This window comes from Equus asinus, chromosome 5 (genome assembly GCF_041296235.1).
Source record: "Equus asinus isolate D_3611 breed Donkey chromosome 5, EquAss-T2T_v2, whole genome shotgun sequence".
Taxonomy (NCBI): domain Eukaryota; kingdom Metazoa; phylum Chordata; class Mammalia; order Perissodactyla; family Equidae; genus Equus; species Equus asinus.
Window position 1 is genome coordinate 72,423,825 of NC_091794.1, and position 23,587 is coordinate 72,447,411.

Consider the following 23,587-nt stretch of genomic DNA (forward strand, 5'->3'; position numbering starts at 1 on the left):
CTGCTTGTCAGCCATGCTGTGGCAGGTGTTCCACATGTAAAGTAGAGGAAGATGCGCATGGATGTTAGCTCAGGGCCAGTCTTCCTCAGCAAAAAGAGGAGGATTGGCAGCAAATGTTAGCTCAGGGCTGATCTTCCTCAAAAAAAAAAAAAAAAAAGGAAAAGAAAAGAAACACTGGTCTAGAAATACAGATATATACGTGATAAACCTGTAAAGAAAAGCAGAAGTGATAACCATAATATTCAGGATATTTACTCTGAAGATCAGATAGGTGCTGAGTGCTTCTAGAGTTCTGACGGTAGTCTGTTTCTTGACCTGGGTGGTGGCCACTCAGGTGTTTACCTTATAGTTATAGATTAGTCTGTATATTCATGTTTTACATACTTTTCTGTATGGGTGTTATATTTTATAATGAAAAAAAGTAGTTTGTAGACTTTAAAATATAGAAATGCAGAATACTTACATTTTACATATGCATGATTAGGAGCTAAATCTCCAACTTAGTAAAATTTCTCAATTAGAAATAGACATTGACTGATGAAAAGCTTTTACCGAACGAAAACAGAAATGCTAGGGGTATTTTTATTTATTTATTTTTCAGATGGGCCCAGTTCTTTATCCATCCACTAATGATCAGAGATGCAATTGACCGGGAAGTTGAAGCAGTTGATAGTGGTAAGAGAAGTGCTTTATGTCTTTCCACTTTTTCCTTCGTTCAACCCGTTATTTAGCACATTTATCACTCTTTATCACTAGTGACCATTTTATCTTAATATCATGAAGGGCTAAATTGAAATAGATGTGTCATGTTTATTCCGGAAGCCATTAAATGTCTAATTCAGTATAGATTTAAAATAAATCAAAAGGATGGTAGACTTTAGTTTTTCGACCTCTACTTTTTGAGGGCTTTACTATAGTGACTAATCTTTTGCAGGACCAGAGCCTAATTCTTAAAGCTAATACTGAGTGTTCAAACTTTAAAAGTTTACATAGTCTTTTTGCATGAAGAGACATTTTCTCTGAGGCTTTATTTTAAGTACCATCTTGATATTTTAAATAGCTTATCCTTTGTTACCTATATGTGTAGGTGCTTTGTGGCTTGAACTTTGGTAGTTCTGAAAACAATTGTGATATATTTATGGATGAAGAAGCTAAATCCCTGAGCAGAAAATGCATTTAATTTTACTTTTTGACAGTTTTCCTTATCTTTTCTTATCTTTCTTATCTTTGGGATTTAAAGAATGAAGATCACAAGAAAAACTGTGTGCTGATATAGGGTGAGGCTTGGTTATAGAGCTGTGCCAAAAATAGCTCATAATTGCAGTGTACCAATAAATAGTACCATTGTAGAATAGCCCTGCTTGCTTTACTTTAGCCTTAGAAATATGTAATTCTCTACATGGGGGGACTCCAGTTCATGTAGGTGAGGCTTGGCTTGCAGCAACTGAAAAGGCAAGGTCTCTGTACTTACTCCTCCTTTTGTAGCATTTTCCTCCCTGGCTTGATTCAGTGTCTAGTTCTAATAATGACTTAATGCGTTCACGAGGCTGAGTAACTGCAGATGGCTAGAAAGAGCCATCTGTCTGGAAGTGAGCAGACTTATGTTATACTTACATAAATGTCACTAACTCTGGCCCTCAATTTATTTGTAAGAGAGGGTGGGGTGGAGTTAGATTCCTCCCCGCTGTAGTAGCTCCTTGTAACCAAGGATTTATAGTCTTCATTTTTGTTACTTGTCTGCCACAGTGTCTGTTGTATCCTAGGCCCAGATAACTATTTGTTGAGTAGTTGAAAAACCAAAATAACCAAGGAAAACTCCAAAAGCCTTTCCTACTTTCTGAGACCTAGAAACTATTCTCTGTGTCTTAAATGCTTTCAAGTATGTTTTCCTTCATACAGTTTCTAGAGTGCGTTGCAATCAGGGTTTAAAAAATTAAGCCTCTAATTTGATTTTACAGGTTTAATCAGAATATATTTTATTTTGAAATATACAGAAATAGATACATATACACACATATGTATGTGATATATATGTACATACACGCACACATACAATAAGCAGTTTTTGTTTAAAATAAACTTCAGCTAAAGGTGTTTTTTGTTTTTTTCATTTGTTTGTTTTTGATGATAGGGAGCCTGGATTTCAATTTGTGATCTGATACAAATAGCTAGGTATATATCACTAGTCATTTAACTTTCTAAGTATGAAGGATTTACTTGAGATTAGGGAGGTGAGGGAGCTTTTACATCATAACTGGTGTAATAAACTACTGTAATATTCATTAGCCAGTTTTGAAACTCAATAATCAGATGTTATTTTCTTCTATTCAGATGTGATAGTCTTTCTTCTATCATTCTCATCTTGCTAACATGTTTTTAGTTGTCTGCATGCATGGATGGCTCATTCCACCTAAGAAGAGGTGAAAGGAGATTCAGCTGTCCTGGTAGATTCATCTTCTCATTTTCCTTTTCCTGTATTCCTCTCCACCTGCTTATGGAAGAGATTCTCTCTTTCCTGAGTTTTTAATTTATTACCTAGGTTTTTTTTTTTTTGAGGAAGATTAGCCCTGAGCTAACATCTACTGCCAATCCTCCTCTTTTTGCTGAGGAAGACTGGCCCTGAGCTAACATCCATGCCCATCTTCCTCTACTTTATATGTGGGATGCCTACCACAGCATGGCTTGCCAGGCGGTGTGTGCCATGTCATTACCTGGGATCCGAACCAGTGAACCCCAAGCCGCCAAAGCGGAACGTGCGCACTTAACCTCTGCGCTACTGGACCAACCCCTGATTTATAACCTTGTTTTAACTTCATTACTTTATCACTGTGCCCTGCATTGATAATCTGTCTTTGGTCTAATCTTTCAAGGGAGTGGTTATACATGTACATTTATAAGCGTTTATTTGCACAATGTGGATAGGGCTATTCAATGTTTTACAATTTTCTTGAATACATTTAATAACAGAAGCTCGCATAAGTGACCACAGGGTAGATTTTAAAATAGAATTAACATTGCTTAAAGAAGATTGTAGAGAAAAAAATTATTCTTAATGATTAGCTCTTTATTTTAGTAATAGTTCATGCTCTCACATAAACATGTGTAATTGCCTACATAGTATATCTTAGCAATTGAGATCAAAGATATGGCCAAAGCCCTTTTTTATCTAATCAAATGGCAGTGTGTGTTCTGTAAGTGTTCAGATATTTATACTCTGTTTTTATCAGTTGTAGGGGCTCCTAAATCACTTTTTGTCAATATGTTTATATTTCTACTCTGTTAGTTTCCAGTTGCTGGTGTAACAAATTACCAGAGACTTAGTGGCTTAAAATAACACAAATTTATTTTCTTAAACTTTTAGAGGTCAGAAGTCTAAAACGTTTCCTCAGGGCTGCATTCCTTTTGGAGGCTCCAAGGGAGAATCTGTTTCCTTGTCTTTTCCACCTTCTAGATATCACCTGCATTCCTAGGGCATGGCTCCTTTCTCTATCTTAGGAGTCACCAGTGTAGAATCCTCTCTCCTCTCTGACCTCTGCTTCTGTCCTTACATCTTCTCTTGGCTCTGATCCTTTTGCCTTTCTCAGATAAAGAACCTTATGATTACATTGGGACCGCCCAGATAATCCAAGGTGATCTCTGTTTCTCAAGATCCTTAATTAAACTACATGCAAAAGTTCCTTTTACCACATAAGGTAACAGATTCGCTGGCTTTGGAGATTAGTATGTGAACATCTTTGGGGGCCACTATTCAACCTACTGCACTTAATAATGGAGTTGTTTCTCCTGTGTCATAGCCATAGCTTCATATTTTTTATGGAGATTTTTTTATATCTACTCTGTTGAAGTTTTGTATATATTTTTACTGTCTCATACTTGATTTAGACTTCATGGCTTATAATTAATTTATTGAATTAATTTGTTGAATATGCTTGCTTCTGCTTCTTTCCATCCCTACTGTCACTTTAGTTTCCACTCTCGTCACCGAGTATAACAGCGATGGCCCCTAATTGGTTTTCCCATCTCTACTTTTGCTTCCCTTCACTCCATTCTCCACATTTACAGCCAGAATGAACTTACTAACGTCCACATCTGGTAATGTCACTCTCCTTATTAAACATCTACAATGCTTTACCCTTACTCCTATGATAAATAAGAATAGCTAACATTTATTGAGCACTTATTGTGTGCATTACTGTGATTGTGATTATCCCCATTATCCTTATTTGACATATAATGAAACTGAGCCTTAGAGGGGTTAAGTAATAAACCCAAAGTGCCAAATTCAGTCATTTCCCCAAGGATCCAAAGTCAATAATGACTGTATAATACCAAGATCTGTACTTGTACACATGGAATACTACTTCCCAAAGGTCTTGATAAGCTCTTCAAAAATTGTGTCTTCCTTATCTTTTCAGCCTGTTATCTTGCCTCTGCTTTGATTCTGAACGTTATTCAACCATATTGACCTTCTTTCTGTTTTTCAGAGGTGCCATATTCTCTTCCTCTTTTAAATGTTTCTCCTTAGAATGTTTTGTACACTCCCATTTCTACCTCCCTCCCTATTCCCTAGACAACCCCTGTTTGTCACTCAGGGCTCAGCTTGAGTCATTCCCTGGGAAACCTCTCTCTGTGAGCCCATCCCCCAAATAAATTCATACACAAAAATAAGACAAAATTAGGTTAGATGACAGTCCTCAAATATTTTCGTAATACTCTATGTGTTGTAGCATTTAACCATAGCGAACTGTAATTTCTGCTGGGCTCTAAGCTCCTTCAACTATTGAGCAACTCCGCTGGCCTCGTTGCTGCCTTTGAATTCATCATTTCCATACCTGGAAGACTTCTCCCACATATTCCTATGACATTATCCTTACTTTGTTTGGATTTCTGCTCACTTGTCACCTCCTCAGAGAGGCCTTCTATGATCACCCTGTCATCACTCTCATTTCCCTTACCCAAGTTTATTTTTCTTTATAGCACCCATCCCTGATTGACATTATGTTTAGAATCTATTTGTTAGTTTATTTATTTTTAGTCTCCCCTACTTGAATCTAAACTCCTTGAAGGCAGGGACTTGGTTCCTTTTATTCACATTTCTACCTCCAGCAACTAATTCACTAGTACTTGCCACATAGTAGATGTTCAGTAAATATTTGTTAAAGGAAAATATCTTATCTTATTTAATCCTTATAAGAATCCCATGAACTAGGTACTAGTAACTCCATTTTATAGATGCAAAAATAGAATCAGGAAAGTTAGATAGCTTCCTCAAGGTTGTACAGCTTAGTAAATGGCAGAACTTGGATTCTAGCCAAGATATTTCTGACTTCAAAGCAATTGTTCTTAACCATTAATGTTTTATTACCAACGTAGTTGGCTTTGGGGGAAATTTAAACAGTATACATGACAAGGTTCCCAGATAACGAAGAATTTGCTTTAACATTTTATTAGTACTTTAATCAGTAAAATCTTGGACATACCGTACTAGAATTGAAACCTTTAGATTGTTAACTACCCTGTTTCATTTGAAAATAAGGAAAACCTCTAAAACCCAAGGTTACAGAATATAAGTCATAGAGCCTGACCTATATCACTTCAGTCTTATAACACATTCCTAAAATTAATTTTTGTTACTTCTCTTCTTTCAGTTCTGTAAGCTTGAATTTCCAGTATAAAGCAGATACTGAATTTCATTTTATTACAAGTGTTTCTTTTAAACTCACAGAATATCAACTTGCAAGACCTTCTGATGCAAACAGAAAGGAAATGTTGTTTGGAAGCCTTGCTAGACCTGGACATCCTATGGGGAAATTTTTTTGGGGTAAGATACTGAATACTTCATCATATTTCATATTTTCTAGTTGATTAAGATTGAGAATATGAAAAGTTGATAAAGAATGGAAGGTTATAAAGGTAGGGTAGCTAAGTACCTTTTACCTTTCAGGGTAGGGTAGATAGCTTTTCAAATAAAAAGGAGTTAAAGCACGTCTGTATTTGGTTCTCTAACATTGGCTATATCAGGAATAGCACCTAACATTTTGTGAATGCTTTCTGGGTGCCAGATACTCTGCTAGCACAACATGAATGATTGCATTCAATCAGCATAACAGAGTTCTGAACCGGGCACCATTATCATCTCCATTTAAAGACAAAGAAACAGGCTCAAGGAAGTTATTTAATTTGCTTAAATCACACAGTGTGGATGTGGGATTTGAACCTGTCTTTATCTGATTATAAAGTCTGTGCATTACCTAAACCTGACATTTCCATTTATCAACAGAGATTCAGCAGTGATTTCTCTAATAGTTTTTGAGCTGTGACCTAATTTTGCTTGACTGCTAAGCTGTATAAATGGTATCTGTTTTTCATAATGGCTTTTTCTTAGTGTTAGCATTCAGTTATAGCCTCATATTAATCCGCTTGACCATAAAGTAGAATATGGGATAAGTTCATCTAAATGGTACTTCGTTCAAAGGATGTTTTGCTTCCCTGTGTATTTTGTACAGATATATACATTTTTATATGACATCCTTGCTTTCTATGATTTATTTTTAAGAATTATGCAGAATATTAGTAAAATAATTCAGAGGTAAAACCTGAATTGAATACTAGAGTAATTATTAAGAAAGAAAGCTTAAGGCAATTACTGTTGTTAAGACATTGCCAACGAGAGGTTAATTCTTTATGTGTTAAAATATACTTCAGAATTGTTTCTTGTGAATTTTTGTCTTATATTAATGTTGTTATTATTATTATTACACACTGGTTCAATATTCTTGAGTACTTGGGTTTCTTTACTAGCTATGTATAGTAGTAGAGCATGAATTGTTGGTGTAGAAACTTTTAACAAAGTAAACTTAGTTGTTTCTATAGTCTTTTTCATCTTTTTACAGGAAATGCTGAGACTCTCAAACATGAGCCAAAAAGGAATAATACTGATACACATGCTAGATTGAGAGAATTCTGGATGCGTTACTACTCTGCTCATTACATGACTTTAGTGGTTCAATCCAAAGGTAATATTGTGGCCCTTAGAATTACTCTGACGTAGTGCTTTCTTAAGATTTGTTTGCTGTGATTAGTGTTGCAGTGCACTGTTAATTATTTTAGTGCTCAACCCTAATATGAACTAAAGGAAATCAGGATTTGGAGAAGTCATATAGCAAGTAGAAAAGCTCAGAAAAGCACAAAATCATCTGATTCTCAGGCAAATGTTTTTTCTCTTATAGATACATGTTTTATCTCTAGGTGAGTCTGTGAGTATACTAATGTACTAATAGGTCATGAATTGGTTTTTTAAGCCACATTCAGCTGCTGTCTCTGTTATCTCTTATTTTGCATTTAATCTACATTCATCATGAACTCTTATAGGGCAAGATATCAGTCTTTTCATCCTTACGTGGAGTCTGGCTTTAGTAATTGAAACTCCTCATAGTGATGATAGCAGAAGTATGTTAAATGTAAAATACTGATCAATACCTCTACTCTTTTGCTCCTTTTATCTTTATCTTCAATAACTTAAGTGGACCTTTTCTCATTAAAGAAGTCATGGTAGCTTTCTTTTGTTTTCTTTGCATTTCAGTCTCCTTAGGCTATTTTTCAAAGTCAATCAGTTGTTAAACTGCTCGTTTTTGACATATCATATAGTTTGCACATTTCTTTTTGAAAAAGTAATCCTCTCACCCTACTGTGATTCTCCCTTCTACACAATTTTATTCTCTCATTGTTAAAATTAAGATCAGAGCTGCTTGGCACTTAAATATAAGCCATTTTTGTATTTAGGATCAAACTTAGTCCACTAAAGTTGACTTGAATGTAAAGTTATGGATATGGTATGGTAGATTCTTTTGTTCAAACTACAAATGTGTCCTAGATTCCTTTTAGAGCATTTGTTAAAATAGGTAATTCCATATTCAATATGTAATATTAATTTATGATTTTTAATTAATTATTGTTTCCAAATCTGTCATGAACATGCATTTTTCTTCAACTAGGTATTGTTTCTTTTACGTTCTTTTCCTTTGTGATGACAAATATAAGCGCATATTAATGCTTGTTGCAAATTTCTAAAGTAAGCCCCAGATATTAGATAAGAGAACCTTGTACAACCTAGATTCAATTGATTTTTGGAGCTTTAGCATTTATTATACCATTTAAGAGTGAAACATCTGGATAAATAGTATAGAATAAATTCAGAACTTGGTAAGTCTAATTTGCAACTTGTGTTTTATGTACTGGGGCTTCTGATTTGAGGGTTAATAAAACTCATGTGTCTGGTGGACCTAACAGATACTATCCAGTGATGGTAATGAGTCACTGGGATGAAGCTAAAAGGTTTCCTTTTTCACTTAGATCTTCTGTTTTACTAGAAATTTCAGAAGAATATTTTATGAAAGATAAGAATCAGAAGATAGAAATCATGTAATATGAAACCTAGTAAGAAGACTTATGGATTAAAACCTCAGCAAGTATAAATTAATGTAAGATAAATGGACTATAAAAGTACTGATGAGATGCCAAGAAGGATCAGTGTAGTGTGAGTTAAATAGGGAGAAACCTTCCTAGAGGAAGCAAGTTTTGGAATGGGGTAGGTTGATGGTGGTGTATTCTTATCTCTTGGCCCTTCACACTAGCCTAATGATAAAATTTTTTTTTGTATGTGTGCTTTTTCTAACACGAAGAAATAAAGGAGTCTGACAAAATTATATGTATCTTGAGGTTTTCTTAACTACTGTTATTTTTCCTGTTACTCATTACTGGTTAAGGAGTGGCAAGTAATGCCCAAATTAAAGTATCCTTTTGTTTTATAAAGATCTATGAGAAATCTAATTGCATTTCTACCTTGAATAACAACATTGCATTTCCCTGTCTCCTCCCTGCCCTCCCCTCTAAGAAACACTGGATACCTTGGAAAAGTGGGTGACGGAAATCTTCTCTCAGATACCAAACAAGTAAGACAGTTATTTTCATAAGACATACACATTTAGAGTTAAAGAAGCCATATCTTCTTGTATGGGTCCAAAGGTTTTTGTGGGTTTTTTTTGTTTATTTTTTAAACGGGTACTTAAGACCTAAAGTGGTTTCCTGCAGCATTAGAGCAGGAAAACTAAGATGAGAACCCAAGTTTCCACAGTTTCTGTAGTTCAAATGAATTTATGAGCTTGTAAACTTATAGTAAGCAGTAATTCTGAAGAATATATGCCTCCTTTTACATTTATTCAGAGCTTTTCTGTTACTGTGCAAAGTGTTTGACACTGTGTTGTGAAAGCAAGTATTATATTGAGGGGCAGAATGTAAATATGCTTGTACCCCTACCTTGGAACAGATTGTGTTCTGAAAGTTTGTTTTTTAAGTCAGTTGTTTGGAACTTCAAATGGTTTTCCCCATAAAAGAAATAATCTGATAGATGATGATTGACTTTGCATACTGCCTGAAAAGTCTATTTCGTATAGTTGAACCAAATTATCTTTTATTAGAAATTGTCTATAGGATTCCAGTTCAGAAAGCTACTATTTTTTGTCCATCTCAAATTTATCGCAGTAATACAAATATTTAAAATACACTTTATTGTTACATTTTTGTTACAAAGAATACAAAAAATTTAATTCTGAAGCAATTAAATCTTTCTTCCCACTCATAGCAGTTTGCATTTTAGTAAAATAAATGAAGTCAGATTGTTTTTCTTGCATCAGGTGAGTAAGCTAGACTTTTTCCAGTTCCTCGTTCCAAGAGATATTGTTTTAAATTTATGAAAGAAAAATTAGATTTAAAAATATTAGAACAGAGGCCTGTGTGGTGGCATAGAGGTTAAGTTCGTGCACTCCACTTCAGTGGCCCAGGGTTGGCAGGTTTGGATCTCAGGCATGGACCTACACACCACTCATCAAGCCATGCTGTGGTGGTGTCCCATGTACAAAATATGGAGGAAGATTGGCATAGATGTTAGCTCAGCGATAATCTTTCTCAAGGCGAAAAAAGAGGACGATTGGTAACAGATGTTAGCTCAGCAATAATCTTCCTCACTAAAAAAGAAAAAAAAAATTAGAATAATTTGTAATAACAACTGAGTGGTTATTGTTATTTGCCTCTATGTAAATTTCCATTGGTAATTAGCAGTGCTTTTTATGTATGGAAAGATAATGAAAGCCATGCCAAAGTTGTGGGATTGTTTTGTTTGTTTTGACAAGAAATGAGCGTGAGCTATGGAAATGACAAATGGCAGATTGAAACGTGTTTTACTGTGAAGCTTTACTAATAAAATCAGAGGTATATTGAATAGAGGCATTCATTAGGTCCTTTCAATCCCTGATAAGCATTTTTAAAAATTCTCTTAAATATTATTCACTAATAACTTTGGTTCCTTAATCAGACAGGTTAAAAAGTCTTCTAGGTATTTAATCCTAATTCATGTTGACCATGTTTTAGGAGAAATATTAGCAACAATATCTTCAACCAGATGGGAAGCCTCTAAGAGAATCCATGTTTTTTAAATACCACAGTGCCTAATATAGTGCTTTATACCTAATAATCACTCCATATTTATTTGTCGAATTAAAAAAATATCTCAAGCATGTTTTGTTTCTGAAATGGCTTTGTATCGGAGGAGAACTGAAGTTGGATGGGGCTGCTAGAGGCAATAAATATTGGGAGGGGAGATGTCTTCAATTCATTGTTTTCTATCTCTTGTCAGTTTTAAAGGCATTTGCGTTATTGAGACTGGGGTTAAGAATAGGTTGCTTAGTTAGGATTTTGTGGCTTTGTTGCCCTCTGTTCGTTTGTGCCTAGAGAATGCTTTTCAGCCAGGAGTATCTAGAATAGATTATAAATACCTATCAGTTAGGCGTCCCTAAAGATGCTGCTTATAAAGGCTTTTGCCAATTAAATTTTAATGTATTTGTTTTATTTTCAGTGGGTTACCCAAACCAAACTTTGGCCATTTAACGGATCCATTTGACACACCAGCATTTAACAAACTTTATAGAGGTTCGTGAACCAAAGGTTTAAAACTGTTTGAAATAACTTCAGCACATTCTCTAAAACTTAATTGAGGCTGCCAATTTTCTTTTAAAATGAGAACAGAAAGTACAGTTGGGTTGGAAAGGGAGTAGATGGACAGTGGAGATCCAATTAATGACAGGTGGCAGGCCACTAACTGGCAGCAGATTGATTGGTCTGGGACCTGCTGCTGCTTCAGTCTGTTTCATGCTTTCTTCCTATTTTCCCCTTGTTCATTTTGTTCTTTGGTTTTTTGTTTCTTTCCTATTTCATTTGATCTATATTCTCTTTTTTGCCTTTAAAGAGAGAAAAGTAGAAGAGGGGAAAACACTTTGGAAAGCGTTTCTTTTATCTTCATTATACAAACAATTTTTGTTAAAGAAAAATTTGAAGTGTGAAGAAATAGGGGGAAAAATCACCCTTAAATCTTACCATCCAGAGAAATCATTTTGGCAAGTTTCCTTCTGAGTTTCTATAGGTATATTTTCTTAATGTAGTTGAGATTATAAAGTATGTACACTTCTATCTCTTGATTTTTTCATTTAATATTATATTTGTAATAGCTGCCCAGTGAGCCATTACATGGTTATGCTCTACTTTACTTAACAATTTGCCCATAGTGAATATTGCAGAAACATTCTTAATTCACCCTTTCTCTTTCCTTGCTCTTTTTATCATGGTAGATTTTTTTCTCTTTCTCCTAATTGCCTAGGTATTCCCTCCTCCTCCTCCTTTACTCCACTGCCAGTCTCTTTCCTCTGATCAATGATTGTTTTGTCATACCCTTTATCTGCTGCTGGCTCCATTCTATCTAAGCTGACTCTTCCCAGAGGCAACTTATTTTTGGTTGTATTCTTTCTGGCTTTAGATTTACTCTTCATAGAATCATAGAATAATAACACTGGGAAGAATCTTAGAGCTACTTCAGCCTAACCCACTCACCATACCATAAGATAACAGATTCAGAAAGATTTAAAGGCAAGTGATTTTTCTCAAGGTCATGTAAACACATATAACAAGAGAGAGTGTAGGGCTGGATTTCAGTCATGGGTCTCCTGACTCCTAGTCCTGTATCCTTTCTTGCAAGAAGGGATCCATCTTTAGGAGCATTTCATATTTTAATAGTTCTTTTATCCGTAGTTTCTCTACCTGTGAAACCAGATTGAAAATAAATTTATGAAAATTGCATTATGCAAATTGGAAAATTGGCAACTTGAAATAATAATTGCATTGTATTTAACCTTCCCATGTTTATTGGAGGATGAAATATATTGAATTTAAAAAATTTTTGTGTGAAGTAGTAAAAATTATGGAGAAACACTTATGTATGTTCTTTTGAAAAATATTTTTGTTTAGTTGTTCCAATCAGAAAAATTCATGCTCTGACCATCACATGGGCACTTCCTCCTCAACAGCAGCATTACAGGTAAGAGTTCAAGGGCAAATTTACTCCATTAGATACTGAGTGAGGGTCATATTTTTAAAGCATGCTAAATGGTTTACGTTTGAGAGTTCTGGTTTTTTAAACACAAGTAATGTGATAAACTGCGACCTCACTGGATTTTTCAAGCCTTCTATATATTTAATGTCGTCTTGGGTATAAAAACTAGGATTTTCTTATAATTAGTTGCCTTTCCTGAGTCTTTGAAAGTAAGTATCTTAGTGTGAATGCTAACTTCTGTAATTATTTTCCTTAGTACATTGAGCACAAAAATATATAAGCTTATGATTTATTTGTCAGTGGTGACCATTTAGTTTGATCCTGTCAAAAGTAAAGTTAAATAATTTTTAGCCTGGAAAAGGACTGCAGCATAAATCTCAAGGACTTATTTCTATGAGTTAGGAATGAGTTAGGGCAGATTTATACCATTTAGGAAAACATTTCAACTTGTTTATGGTATCTTATATGAGCAATATAGCATAGGCCAAGAAGTTCTTTAAACATAAGGATCAGTCAGTGCCTGCAAATGCTTTTCTACTTAGAAACAAATGGTAATGGACTCGTAAAAATTTAACTTATTTTTTAAAACCATCACCAACAAAGTAAAACCATGAGGACACACACACAAGCAGAAGGAAGGACAGTAATGTATATTGCTTAAGCTCAGTAAAAATGCTTTTTTTCACGTATATGTTAGAATATTCAATCAATCAAGTCCCATAAAGTTAACATGAATGGTATGCCTCCAGTGAGAAAGCAGAGAACATGTGTATTGTCTGCTTGCTTGTGGTGTAAGGATAATATAGGAAAAAGTAGTGTACATTGATTGTCTGGTTATGTTAGAGTGTCCCCAAAAGTGTTAAAATTATTATATGCACATTTAAAAATTTATTCTATTTGTTTTAAATGTTTACTATAAAAATAATTCGTGCTTGGGGGCTGGCCCCGTGGCCAAGTGGTTAAAGTTCCACATGCTCCACTTTGGCAGCCCAGGTTCACGGGTTCAGATCCTGGGTGCAGACCTACTGCACTCATCAGCCATGCTGTGGAGGCATCCCACATACAAAGTAGAGGAAAATTGGCACAGATGTTAGCTCAGGGCTAATCCTCCTCAAGCAAAAAAAAAAAAAAAGAGGATTGGCAATGGTTGTTAGCTCAGGGCAAATCTTCCTCACACACAAAAAATAATAATAATAATATTACACGCTTGTAAAATATTGGAATAGGATGAAAGAGTATTAAGTAAAAAGTAAAGCTGTGCTTCTCCTTTCCTTTGTCTCTGTCCTCAAAGATATGCCCAACATTAATAATTCATGTCTAAAAATTCATGTATAGCTTTCAGACATTAAAATAATATAAAACATATCTTTATGGAAATGGAATTATACTATATATACACACTATTCTTCCCTTTTTTGGGGGGCAATGCTTATTTTCTCAATTAATAAAGCCTTGTTTATCCTCTGATTACTAAGGTAATTCATTGTGGAAATCAGGAAAATTACTAAAAAGTAGAAAAAAAGTTATCCATGATTCTCTTTTTCAAAGACTATTAACATTTCTTTATGTTTCCATCCAGTTATTTTTTTATGGACTGTTTATTTCTTTTAATATGACATTCATCATGAGTCATTTTGAATCCCCAAATATGTGAATTCCCAGTAAGTAAGCTTTTCTGGGGAGCCGTTTTTTACAAAGAAGTAAATGTTTATCCCTCCAGTTACCAGATACAGTACACTTAGCCTTGTGCAGATGTAAATGTTGTGTAATTAACTGGGTTCATTCTGAACGGATTTGTTCCCCTACGTCAGTCTTGGTATAGATGTAATTCAAATTTATATTTTAAACGATGTTGTCTGGCCTTTAGGGATTGCTTAACATAGTTCAATTCATAATATTATATCTTTACTTTTATGAGTTTACTGAATAAATTCTATAAACTAATTTTAAAATTTAAGAATGTTTAGATTTCCTAACTCGATTTTTCTGTATATTTTTGTTTTAATAGGAGTACATTTTTGAAATTATAACAGAAACCAGTGATAAAGGACAATTTGAATAGCATATATATAACTACTCATACTATGAAAATATATTATTATATAATGAGGCATTTTTACATCTGTTATTGCATTTCCATGAAAACTATGAGTAGGTATTAGGCAAGTGAAGAGAAAAAGAAAAATATGGTCAAGTCTCTTGCTCGAGATTATGCATTTACTTAAAGGAAAAGCTAAAACTACAAGTCAGAACCCTTAAAGCAACACATTTCAGTTTACCATAGATCCTGATGCAATGCTGAAAGCTTTTACAGATACAGAGTGATTCATATCTGTATTAGGTTGTAAAATGATAAAGAAGCTATATTATTCTTGTTTTGGGTGAAATAAAAGTGAAAGATTTTCCTGTGAAAATAAGTAAGTTTGGTGTCTAAGAGAAAAAGTAGTAGTCTTAAATTTTGAAATGACTGTACTCTTTAAGTGATTTCAGCTGAGAAAGTTGAATTTTACCGTGTTTTCTGTTTTATCTTGCTGTTGCAAATTATAACTTCATGTTTAGTGGAATTTATGTGAGAATAAGTTTATAATCATATTCTCAAATATCATAGTCTTAAAAATAAGATTTTTTGGTGTATGTGTACCTCAATTTTAAAATTTCTGACCTCAATATTTTTTTTAAAGGGTGAAGCCACTTCATTATATCTCTTGGCTGGTTGGACATGAAGGCAAAGGCAGCATTCTTTCTTACCTTAGAAAAAAGCAAGTATTCAATTAATAAGTATTTTCAGTATAGCAGTCTCTGAAAAATAATAGACACTAAGTGTTACATAACCTATTCTTTTCTCTTTTTGCTTTATTTGCCAGGAAGCCTAAAATCAAATCTAATACTCAATTATAGTCAATTTAATAACCTAGATTATTGTAACAACCATATTATATTTGTAAATTTCCTTAGAAGCCACCTTTTAGCACATATTGGGAGTAGTTGTGCACAAAATTTTAAAAATCATAACTAAACTAATAGATTCTAGAATTTTAGCACATATTGGGAGTAGTTGTACACAAAATTTTAAAAATCATAACTAAACTAATAGATTCTAGAATTACAAAAAAGATTAGCTCTAATCAAGAATTTAGATTTGAATGCTGAGAAGGTCGATTATTTAATGCTGTGCACCTTCAGGCATTCCTAACCCAAAAGATGGACTTTAACAAAAACGTCACTGGGCAGATAAATCATAATAAATAGGTGGGACTGTGAACTGTATATTCAGCTTTGTTAGCAGAATGTTTCCTAATGCATTTAAGCACTTGTTTAAGTTGCCTAGCCAAATAATAGACATATAACTTTAGAATCAGGACTGATACGTTAATGTAATTTATTGTTCGATTTTTCTGTACACTAATTCAAGACTGGAAAGGTAGATGAGACATGTAAATAAGTACTTTAATACATTGATGTGTAACAGAACATTCAAAGAAAGCTGAAAGGTCAAGGTTATTATGAAAGAATAAACTAATGATATTGGGTCCATATGTGTCTTACACAATAAATGTAATATGCTTTGAGATGTGCACAACCTTTCTACTTTACTGAACTTTATTAACATTTCAAATTCTTCCTTCTGGCTTCTTCCCTCTTCATTTTAGGTTTTCAGGATTATTCTAGTTAGGTAAAGATACAGTCTCATTGCTTCTTTCCTAGACAACCTATGTAGGTTAGCTGATAGTCTCAGAGCTCACTTGACAGTCTTTCAAGTAGGGATGTATCTGAAGTGTTTTAAGGCTCCTCCTGGGAGACAGGTTCAAAGAGGGATGAGTGGGGGCCGGCCCTTTGGCGCAGCGGTTAAGTGCACACGTTCCACTTCAGCAGCCTGGGGTTCGCCAGTTCAGATCCTGGGTGTGGACATGGCACCGCTTGGCAAGCCATGCTGTAGTAGGCGTCCCACATATAAAGTGGAGGAAGATGGGCACGGATGTTAGCTCAGGGCCAGTCTTCCTCAAAAAAAAAAAAAAAAAGGATGAGTGTAATGCCTCCAACAACCATAATTTTAATGTTTTGTGCAGTTCTCTTCAACAGAAATTACTATGGCTTCATAAGACTGTTAATATTTTACTATGTTGTAATATATATTAATATTTCCATTAAACAAGTAAATACAGTATTATTTCCTTCTGGTGATTCTTGCATGCACTACAATCCTTAGGAGTGCTTTTAAAATTTGTACTTTTAAACTTACTTTTGGAAAGCATGTTTGCATCAAAGACTGAGCTTCCCAAATTTTACGTAGAAAGCCTACTTATTTTCTTAAACTACTTGTAGGCTGTCAATCCCAAGATATTGATTAGATTTTTGTTTTCTAACTATAGGTGCTGGGCTCTTGCACTATTTGGTGGAAATGGTGAGACGGGATTTGAGCAAAATTCTACTTACTCAGTGTTCAGCATTTCTATTACATTGACTGATGAGGGTTATGAACATTTCTATGAGGTAAATAATTAAAGTGAAGGGTTTTTTTATATATAGATACCACTTTATGCAAAAGTATAATCAAATGTTTTGTTTTCAGGTTGCTCATACTGTCTTCCAGTATTTAAAAATGCTGCAGAAGCTAGGCCCAGAAAAAAGGTAATACATACTTATTAGAATTAGGCCAGATGTCAATCCTTGTATATTTTAGCCTTCAGGTTGCCAATTGACATGCTTTAGTCAATGCCTTAATGGTTTTTCAGGCATTTCCTGCTTAATTTCCCTTCCTGGCTCCATATCCTTACTCCTCTATATGTGAATGTACCCTAAAGGTTTATGTTTATTTTTATGCTTCTCTTTTCTTGCTGATGATTCTAATGAGAAATTTAAATATGTCTTCTAATTATTATCATTTTCTTCTTTCACAGAATTTTTGAAGAGATTCAGAAAATTGAGGATAATGAATTTCATTACCAAGAACAGGTACTGGAAGTCAAATTCCTTTTGAATGTTATCTGTGACCAAGTTGAAACTGGTGTGGACATTGTTTCTCTTTTTGGAGGTGTCACTAGAGTTTTAGTTCTGCCACTGTCTGTCATGTGAGTCTCAAGATGGCCTTGAGGCCATATGAAAATTAACTCTTGTGTTTTTGAGTGTTTATACTGAGTAACAAACCGTGAGAGGATTAGGCAGATTGATACAGATCATGTGTGACAATTATTTATGTAGTCGTCCGTCTGTCTATCTTTTTGATAAACGTTCATGGAGAGCTTACTATAGTGTTAGATATTTTGGGAGTTCAGATATTGTGAAGACATTCTACGAAATAATCTGTGGTGATTACCACATGTAATAGTAGACACTGTGCTTTGGGATTTCAGGGCAAGGAGAGCATTTGCCTTGATTAGAATAAGATTAGGGAAGTTTGTGTATGTGGTAAATTTTAGTTGAGTTCAGCATTAAAAAATGGGTGAGGTTTGGATACGTTCTGAGCAATGGGCAGCACATGAGTAAGGAACTCGGGCATCGTGAATTTCCTATGTGTCTGTAGCACAGAGTATATGAAACGAAGGTATTACATATGGCTGAAAGGTAAGGAGTTTAAAGCAGGGTTTTTTTTAAACCCTTTCTGTGCCTTGGATCCCTTTGGAAATCTATTGAAGCATGTGGACCCCTCCTCACAATAATATTCATCCCTGTAATTTTTTAAACTCTCGGAAAAATTGCCATGGTTAGTACAATGAACACTGGTATATCCCTTGCCTGGATTCCAATTGGTAATATTTTGCCATATTTTCTTTCTTCTCTCTCTCCTTATATGTACATGTATTTTTTTCCCAAAACATTTGAGATTTATTTACGGATATGATACTTCACACCTAAATGTTTTTTAGCATGTATCTGCTACAAACAAATGTATTCTCTTGCATAACCGCACTAAAACTGTCACACTTGGGAAATTTAACGTTGAAACAATATTGTTAAATATTATACAGTCCATAGAATAATGTTTTCAAGTGCATAAAATAAAATACAGTAGTTTACAAAGGAATGCTGAAATAAAGTATTCAAAATAGTGAAAGATGGTAATATGTCTCTTTATTAATATATTAAATAAGGTCTAGTAATTATTACAATTTTCAGTAGCAGTGAGTGTGATATTTTGAGATATTTGCAACAACTATATTGTGATTTCTAATGATTATAGTCATAGTTGCTGCTAATACTACTGGGGTTTGTTGCCTATATTCATAATTGAATAAAAATGCTAAGTTAGAGGTTAGTGAAAATAAATATGTAATTTCTTCCCAACCAAATTCATGTACCACCATCTCTCCCTGAATTTGTCCACTGATGCCTTTTGGAAGATGTCTGCAGACCCTCGGTTAAGAGCTCCTGATTTAGAGGATATTGAATCATCACCAGAGACGACTCTCTGAATATGTCCTCTAAGTAGAAAGGACTTAAGTGCATGAGGACAAGGTCACAAAACCTATACGCTTTCAGTTGCTATTGATTCCAATGTAATCTCTATATACTTCAAGTCATTTGAAGTTGAAATAGAAATCTTATTCTATGAAAATAGAAAGGTTGCTGTGACTTATATTAACCATTAGAGAGTCCTATAGACGGTCCTCCCTGTAAATAGATTGATATGCCTAGAACCCACGAGTCTCGCCATCCACCTTACCAGAAGTGATTTTGTTCTGTGTCCTTATCAGCTGTGATGGCAACATGTGGGCCAGAACTGTGGCAGGGAAGGAGTAGGAGCAAGAATTGTGGACTACAACCATAGTGAGACCCAAATTCCTTTTTTGGGGATCTGCTTTTTAGCACTGGTTGGGTGAGACATTTTCTTTCTGCCCCTCCAGTTTCTTCTTGGCAAGACATTTCAAGATATCTTTTTACTGACATCTCCCCATTTTGTAGCTCTTCCTTTTTTTTTTTTGCCTTTGGCAATATTCATGAATGCTCGTCTTGATTTTAAAAATATGAGTTAGAACACCTTAGATTAAAACCTAATCAGTGCAAAGTCAGAACAGAGCAGAAAGGTCCATGTCTGTGTGAACTGCTAGGCTAACTCCTGTAGCTCAGTTTATTTCAGCTTTTATGTTTCTGTTTTATTAACAAAGTTGGAATGTCTTCTCTTCAGCCTTTTTTCTGGTCTTCATCAATAAAGGCAAATAGGAATGCCCTTTTTGAACTTTTCAAACCAGTTTTTTTAAATTAAGAAATTAAAAAAAATTTATTTCACGTAGGAACTTGGACTCAGTATGTCTTACAAATCAACTGTTGGAACTAGAGGAAAGCTGTTTAAGTGTTTTTCTGTAGGCATAAAAACAGGAATAATGTAACAATAATGGAAGGTAGTGAGAGTTTGTAGTGGACAAAAAAATTAGAGGATGGATAATAAGTGTTGGAGAAGATATAGAGAAATTAGAACCCTCATACATGGCTGGTGGGAATGTAAAATGGTGAATCTGCTTTGGAAAACAGTTTGGCAGTTCCTTAAAAAGTTAGACATAGGGGCTGGCCTGGTGGCGCAGTGGGTAAGTTCACCCATTCTTCTTCTCAGCGGCCCGGGGTTCGCCGGTTTGGATCCCGGGTGTGGACATGGCACTGCTTGGCAAAAGACACGCTGTGGTAGGCATCCCACGTATAAAGTAGAGGAAGATGGGCACGGATGTTAGCTCAGTGCCAGTCTTCCTCAGCAAAAAGAGGAGGATTGGCAGTAGTTAGCTCAGGGCTAATCTTCCTCAAAAAAAATAATTAAAAAATTTAAAAAATTAAAAAAAAAAGAGTTAGACATAGAGTTACCATACAAGCCAGTGATTCCACTCCTAGGTATACACTCAAGAGAATTGAAAACACATGTCCACACAAATACTTGTATACAAGTGTTCATAACAGCATTATTCATTATAGCCAGAAAATGGAAACAACCCAAGTGTCCACCAACAGACGAATGGTTAAACAAAATGTAGAATATTCATACTATGGAATATTATTCAGCCATCAAAAGAATGAAGTACTGATTCCTACTACAACCTGGATGAACCTTAAAAACATGCTGAATGAAAGAAGCCAGATGCAACGTCACATGTGATATGATTACATTTATATGAAATATCAAGAATAGGTAGATCTTTAGAGATAGAACACAGATTGATGGTTGCCAGTGGCTGGGGAGAGTGGGTAGCAGGGAGTGATTGCTTAATGGGTATGGGGGTTTTCTTTTGGAGTGATGAAAATATTCTGGAACTAGATAGGGCTGATGGTTGCACAACTTTGTGCATGTACTAAAAAGCACTGAACTGTACACTTTGTTTTTCATTTCATCTTTAATTGTACGCTTTAGAAGTGTAAATTTTGGGGCCAGCCCTGTGGCCGAGTGGTTAAATTCGCACACTCCACTTCAGTGACCCAGGGTTTCACCATTTCGCATCCTGGGCGTGAATGTGGCACCGCTCATCAGGCCATGTTGAGGTGGCATCCCACATAGCACAACCAGAGGCACTCACAACTAGAATATACAACTGTTTACTGGGGGGCTTTTGGAGAAGAAAAAAAAAAAGAAGTGTAAATTTTATGTTATGTGAATTAAATATTTAAAAAAACTAAAGGATAGCATTTTCGTGTTTTTCCCAGTACCTTCTCTCTTGCCGTGGCACCAAAGAGCTGCTTCTAGCCAGGGTCCTGATTAGATTAGAGCAGTTAACTTATAAATAAGTGGCTGGTGAAAATAACTGATTAAAAAAATTAGAACAGAGTAGGAAGAGTCCTTTTAAACAATAATAGCACTTTAGTGACTAGTCAGCTTGGTGATTCAGGAATGTTCCTGAAGTAGGGCAAAAAGACTAACAATGAATCTTTCCTTTTTCCTTCTTCTATTTTTATGTGATAATGTAGTAGATAACATATACCTGTGGTCTCTAGTTTGGTGGATGCCTGTCTCATTTCTCCTCCCTGAACGCAGTAACCTTCACTTCTATTCTGTCTTCCGTGAGATGAGAGAACAACCCATATTGTCTAGTAAAGGACTGGGCGTGTGTGGTATTTTGGAAACAGTGTTTGCTGCTACGTTAGGAGGCCTGAGTTCTAGTGTCTACTCTGCTTGTCGCTTACTGTGTGAGCTTGGGCAAGTCACCTAATCAATCCCAGTATTATATTTCCTCATTGTAAAATGTGGGAATGGACTCTCCTGGTATGTGAAGAACCCGTCAGTTTTAAGATTTTGTGCATCTGGGTGCTCAATAATTACATAAATTAATTGCTTTCCTCTGGAAAAGCATTTCTATGTCATAGGTTAGAGAACTTGTGGTCACTCTTTCAGTTTTAAACTGAAGTAATATACTGATTAATGTAACTTGTTACATCCAGACTTTTATCTAATGACACATTTTGCTTTCTGCATCTATTTGATTCATGCTTACAAATAGTTTTTAGTTGATAGTGTTGTAGTGATAAAATGATGAAGACCGTGTCTTTAGGGACCTCACAGTCATGTTGGGCACTTGACGTGTAACTAAGCATTTGCAGTTTTGTGTTATAATTGCTATCATGAAGAAGTTGTGACGTGATTAGAGCCTAGTGTGTTGTGAGGCTCAGAGTGGGGGACGGGAGGGGTCTTAGGTTAAGCTCCTTTAAGATAGTAGCTTTGGCTGACTTTTCTTAGAATTCTGAGCATCAGATCCTTAAGCTGCAGTTTTATCTGGTTATATCCGTTCAGAATATTTTGGTTTCATTGTTAAAAAAGAGAAAAAGTATTGGTTTTTGTGGCAAATTAAGGATAATAATGGGGAGTGTCTGGTGTGAAATAATTTTCTCTCTTTACAGACAGACCCAGTTGAGTATGTGGAAAACATGTGTGAAAACATGCAGCTGTACCCCCTGCAGGACTTCCTCACTGGAGACCAGCTTCTTTTTGAATACAAACCAGAAGTAAGGAGGTTTCCATTTCTAAAACTTATTTTTAGAGAAAGAGGAGGGTGACAAAGCGTAGAGATGTATTTAAGAACTGTGGGAATGGAGAAAACTTGGTTATATTTAGTCAAGTTTTTTGCTTGTTTAAACAGAAAAGTATCAATAGTTTCATGGATAATTTTACATGATTCTTGTATGTGCTTATGTTTTAACATCAGGAGAAAATCAAGTCCTCTTCTTGGGTACTATTGTCACTATTTTTCAAGTGTTAAAACTTCTACTAAAAGAGTTAAAGTGATTGCTAACAATTATGTGCTTTAACTGCTAAGCTTACTCAGAAAATTGTTTAGCTTACCTTTTAATTCAATTGAAGACTCTGGACAATTAAATTTTAATCATTTTGAAAATATTTACAAGAAAAATATGAGAGGCTGGCCCCGTGGCCGAGTGGTTAAGTTCGCGCGCTCCACTGAGGCGGCCCAGGGTTTCACTGGTTCAAATCCTGGGCACGGACATGGCACCACTCATCAAGCCATACTGAGGTGGCATCCCACATGCCACAATAGAAGGACCCACAACTAAAAATACACAACTATGTACCAGGGGGCTTTGGGTAGAAAAAGGAAAAATAAAAATCTTAAAAAAGAAAAAAAAAAAGAAAAATATGAGATTCCTTGAACTTGAAACATACGATTTATAGATATTATTACATACAAATAAATAGTTGGTCAGGGTCTTTCCTCCACTACTCCTGGGGAATAAGTCATTTTGTTCCATTTAAGGCAGCAGTTCTCAACCAAGGGTGATTTTGCCCCCAGGGGATATTTGTCAATGTCTGGAGACATTTGGTCGTCACAGCTGGGAGGTGCTCTTGGCATCTAGTGGGTAGCAGCCAGAGAAGCAGCTAAACATCCTACAATGCAGAAGACAGCAGTCCACAACAAAGAATTATCTGGCTCAAGATGTTGATGATGCCAAGGGTGAGAAACTTTGATATAGGGGGTTCCAAAACTACTATTGAAAGAGGGCAGGGAAAGAGAAAGGAAGAAGCAGCTACCACACATTCTTGTCATCTCTTTAGGATGGTTGTGCCCAGGGCTCCAAGTGTTTTTTTCTGAACCACCTTTTATTGTTTTTTCTCAAAGAAGTGGTGTCTAATGGTAGTTAGGGTTTTAAATTTAACCCACAAGATCTTGTGTTTAGTCCTTATCGTAGCGGAAGGATTGTTGAAGGGGGCCCTATGCTGGGAACATTTCC

The 23,587-nt window shown here is 35.3% G+C and overlaps 1 protein-coding gene across 5 annotated transcripts in view; it reads left to right on the forward strand.

The window, feature by feature from the left end:
- Window positions 1-23,587, forward strand: part of NRDC (nardilysin convertase) — a 95,731-nt gene that overhangs the window by 54,064 nt on the left and 18,080 nt on the right. For all 5 annotated transcript variants that reach the window (XR_011503395.1, XM_014833084.3, XM_014833083.3 and 2 more), the window contains 11 exons: window positions 602-675; window positions 5,726-5,821; window positions 6,894-7,016; window positions 8,894-8,951; window positions 10,910-10,983; window positions 12,352-12,421; window positions 15,118-15,195; window positions 16,807-16,927; window positions 17,007-17,065; window positions 17,335-17,389; window positions 22,244-22,348. Coding sequence is in view for 4 of the 5 variants with exons in the window: in XM_014833084.3 (XP_014688570.1) it covers window positions 602-675; window positions 5,726-5,821; window positions 6,894-7,016; window positions 8,894-8,951; window positions 10,910-10,983; window positions 12,352-12,421; window positions 15,118-15,195; window positions 16,807-16,927; window positions 17,007-17,065; window positions 17,335-17,389; window positions 22,244-22,348 (913 nt within the window). In the remaining variant the exon portion in view is untranslated. The remainder of the gene's footprint in view (window positions 1-601; window positions 676-5,725; window positions 5,822-6,893; window positions 7,017-8,893; window positions 8,952-10,909; window positions 10,984-12,351; window positions 12,422-15,117; window positions 15,196-16,806; window positions 16,928-17,006; window positions 17,066-17,334; window positions 17,390-22,243; window positions 22,349-23,587) is intronic.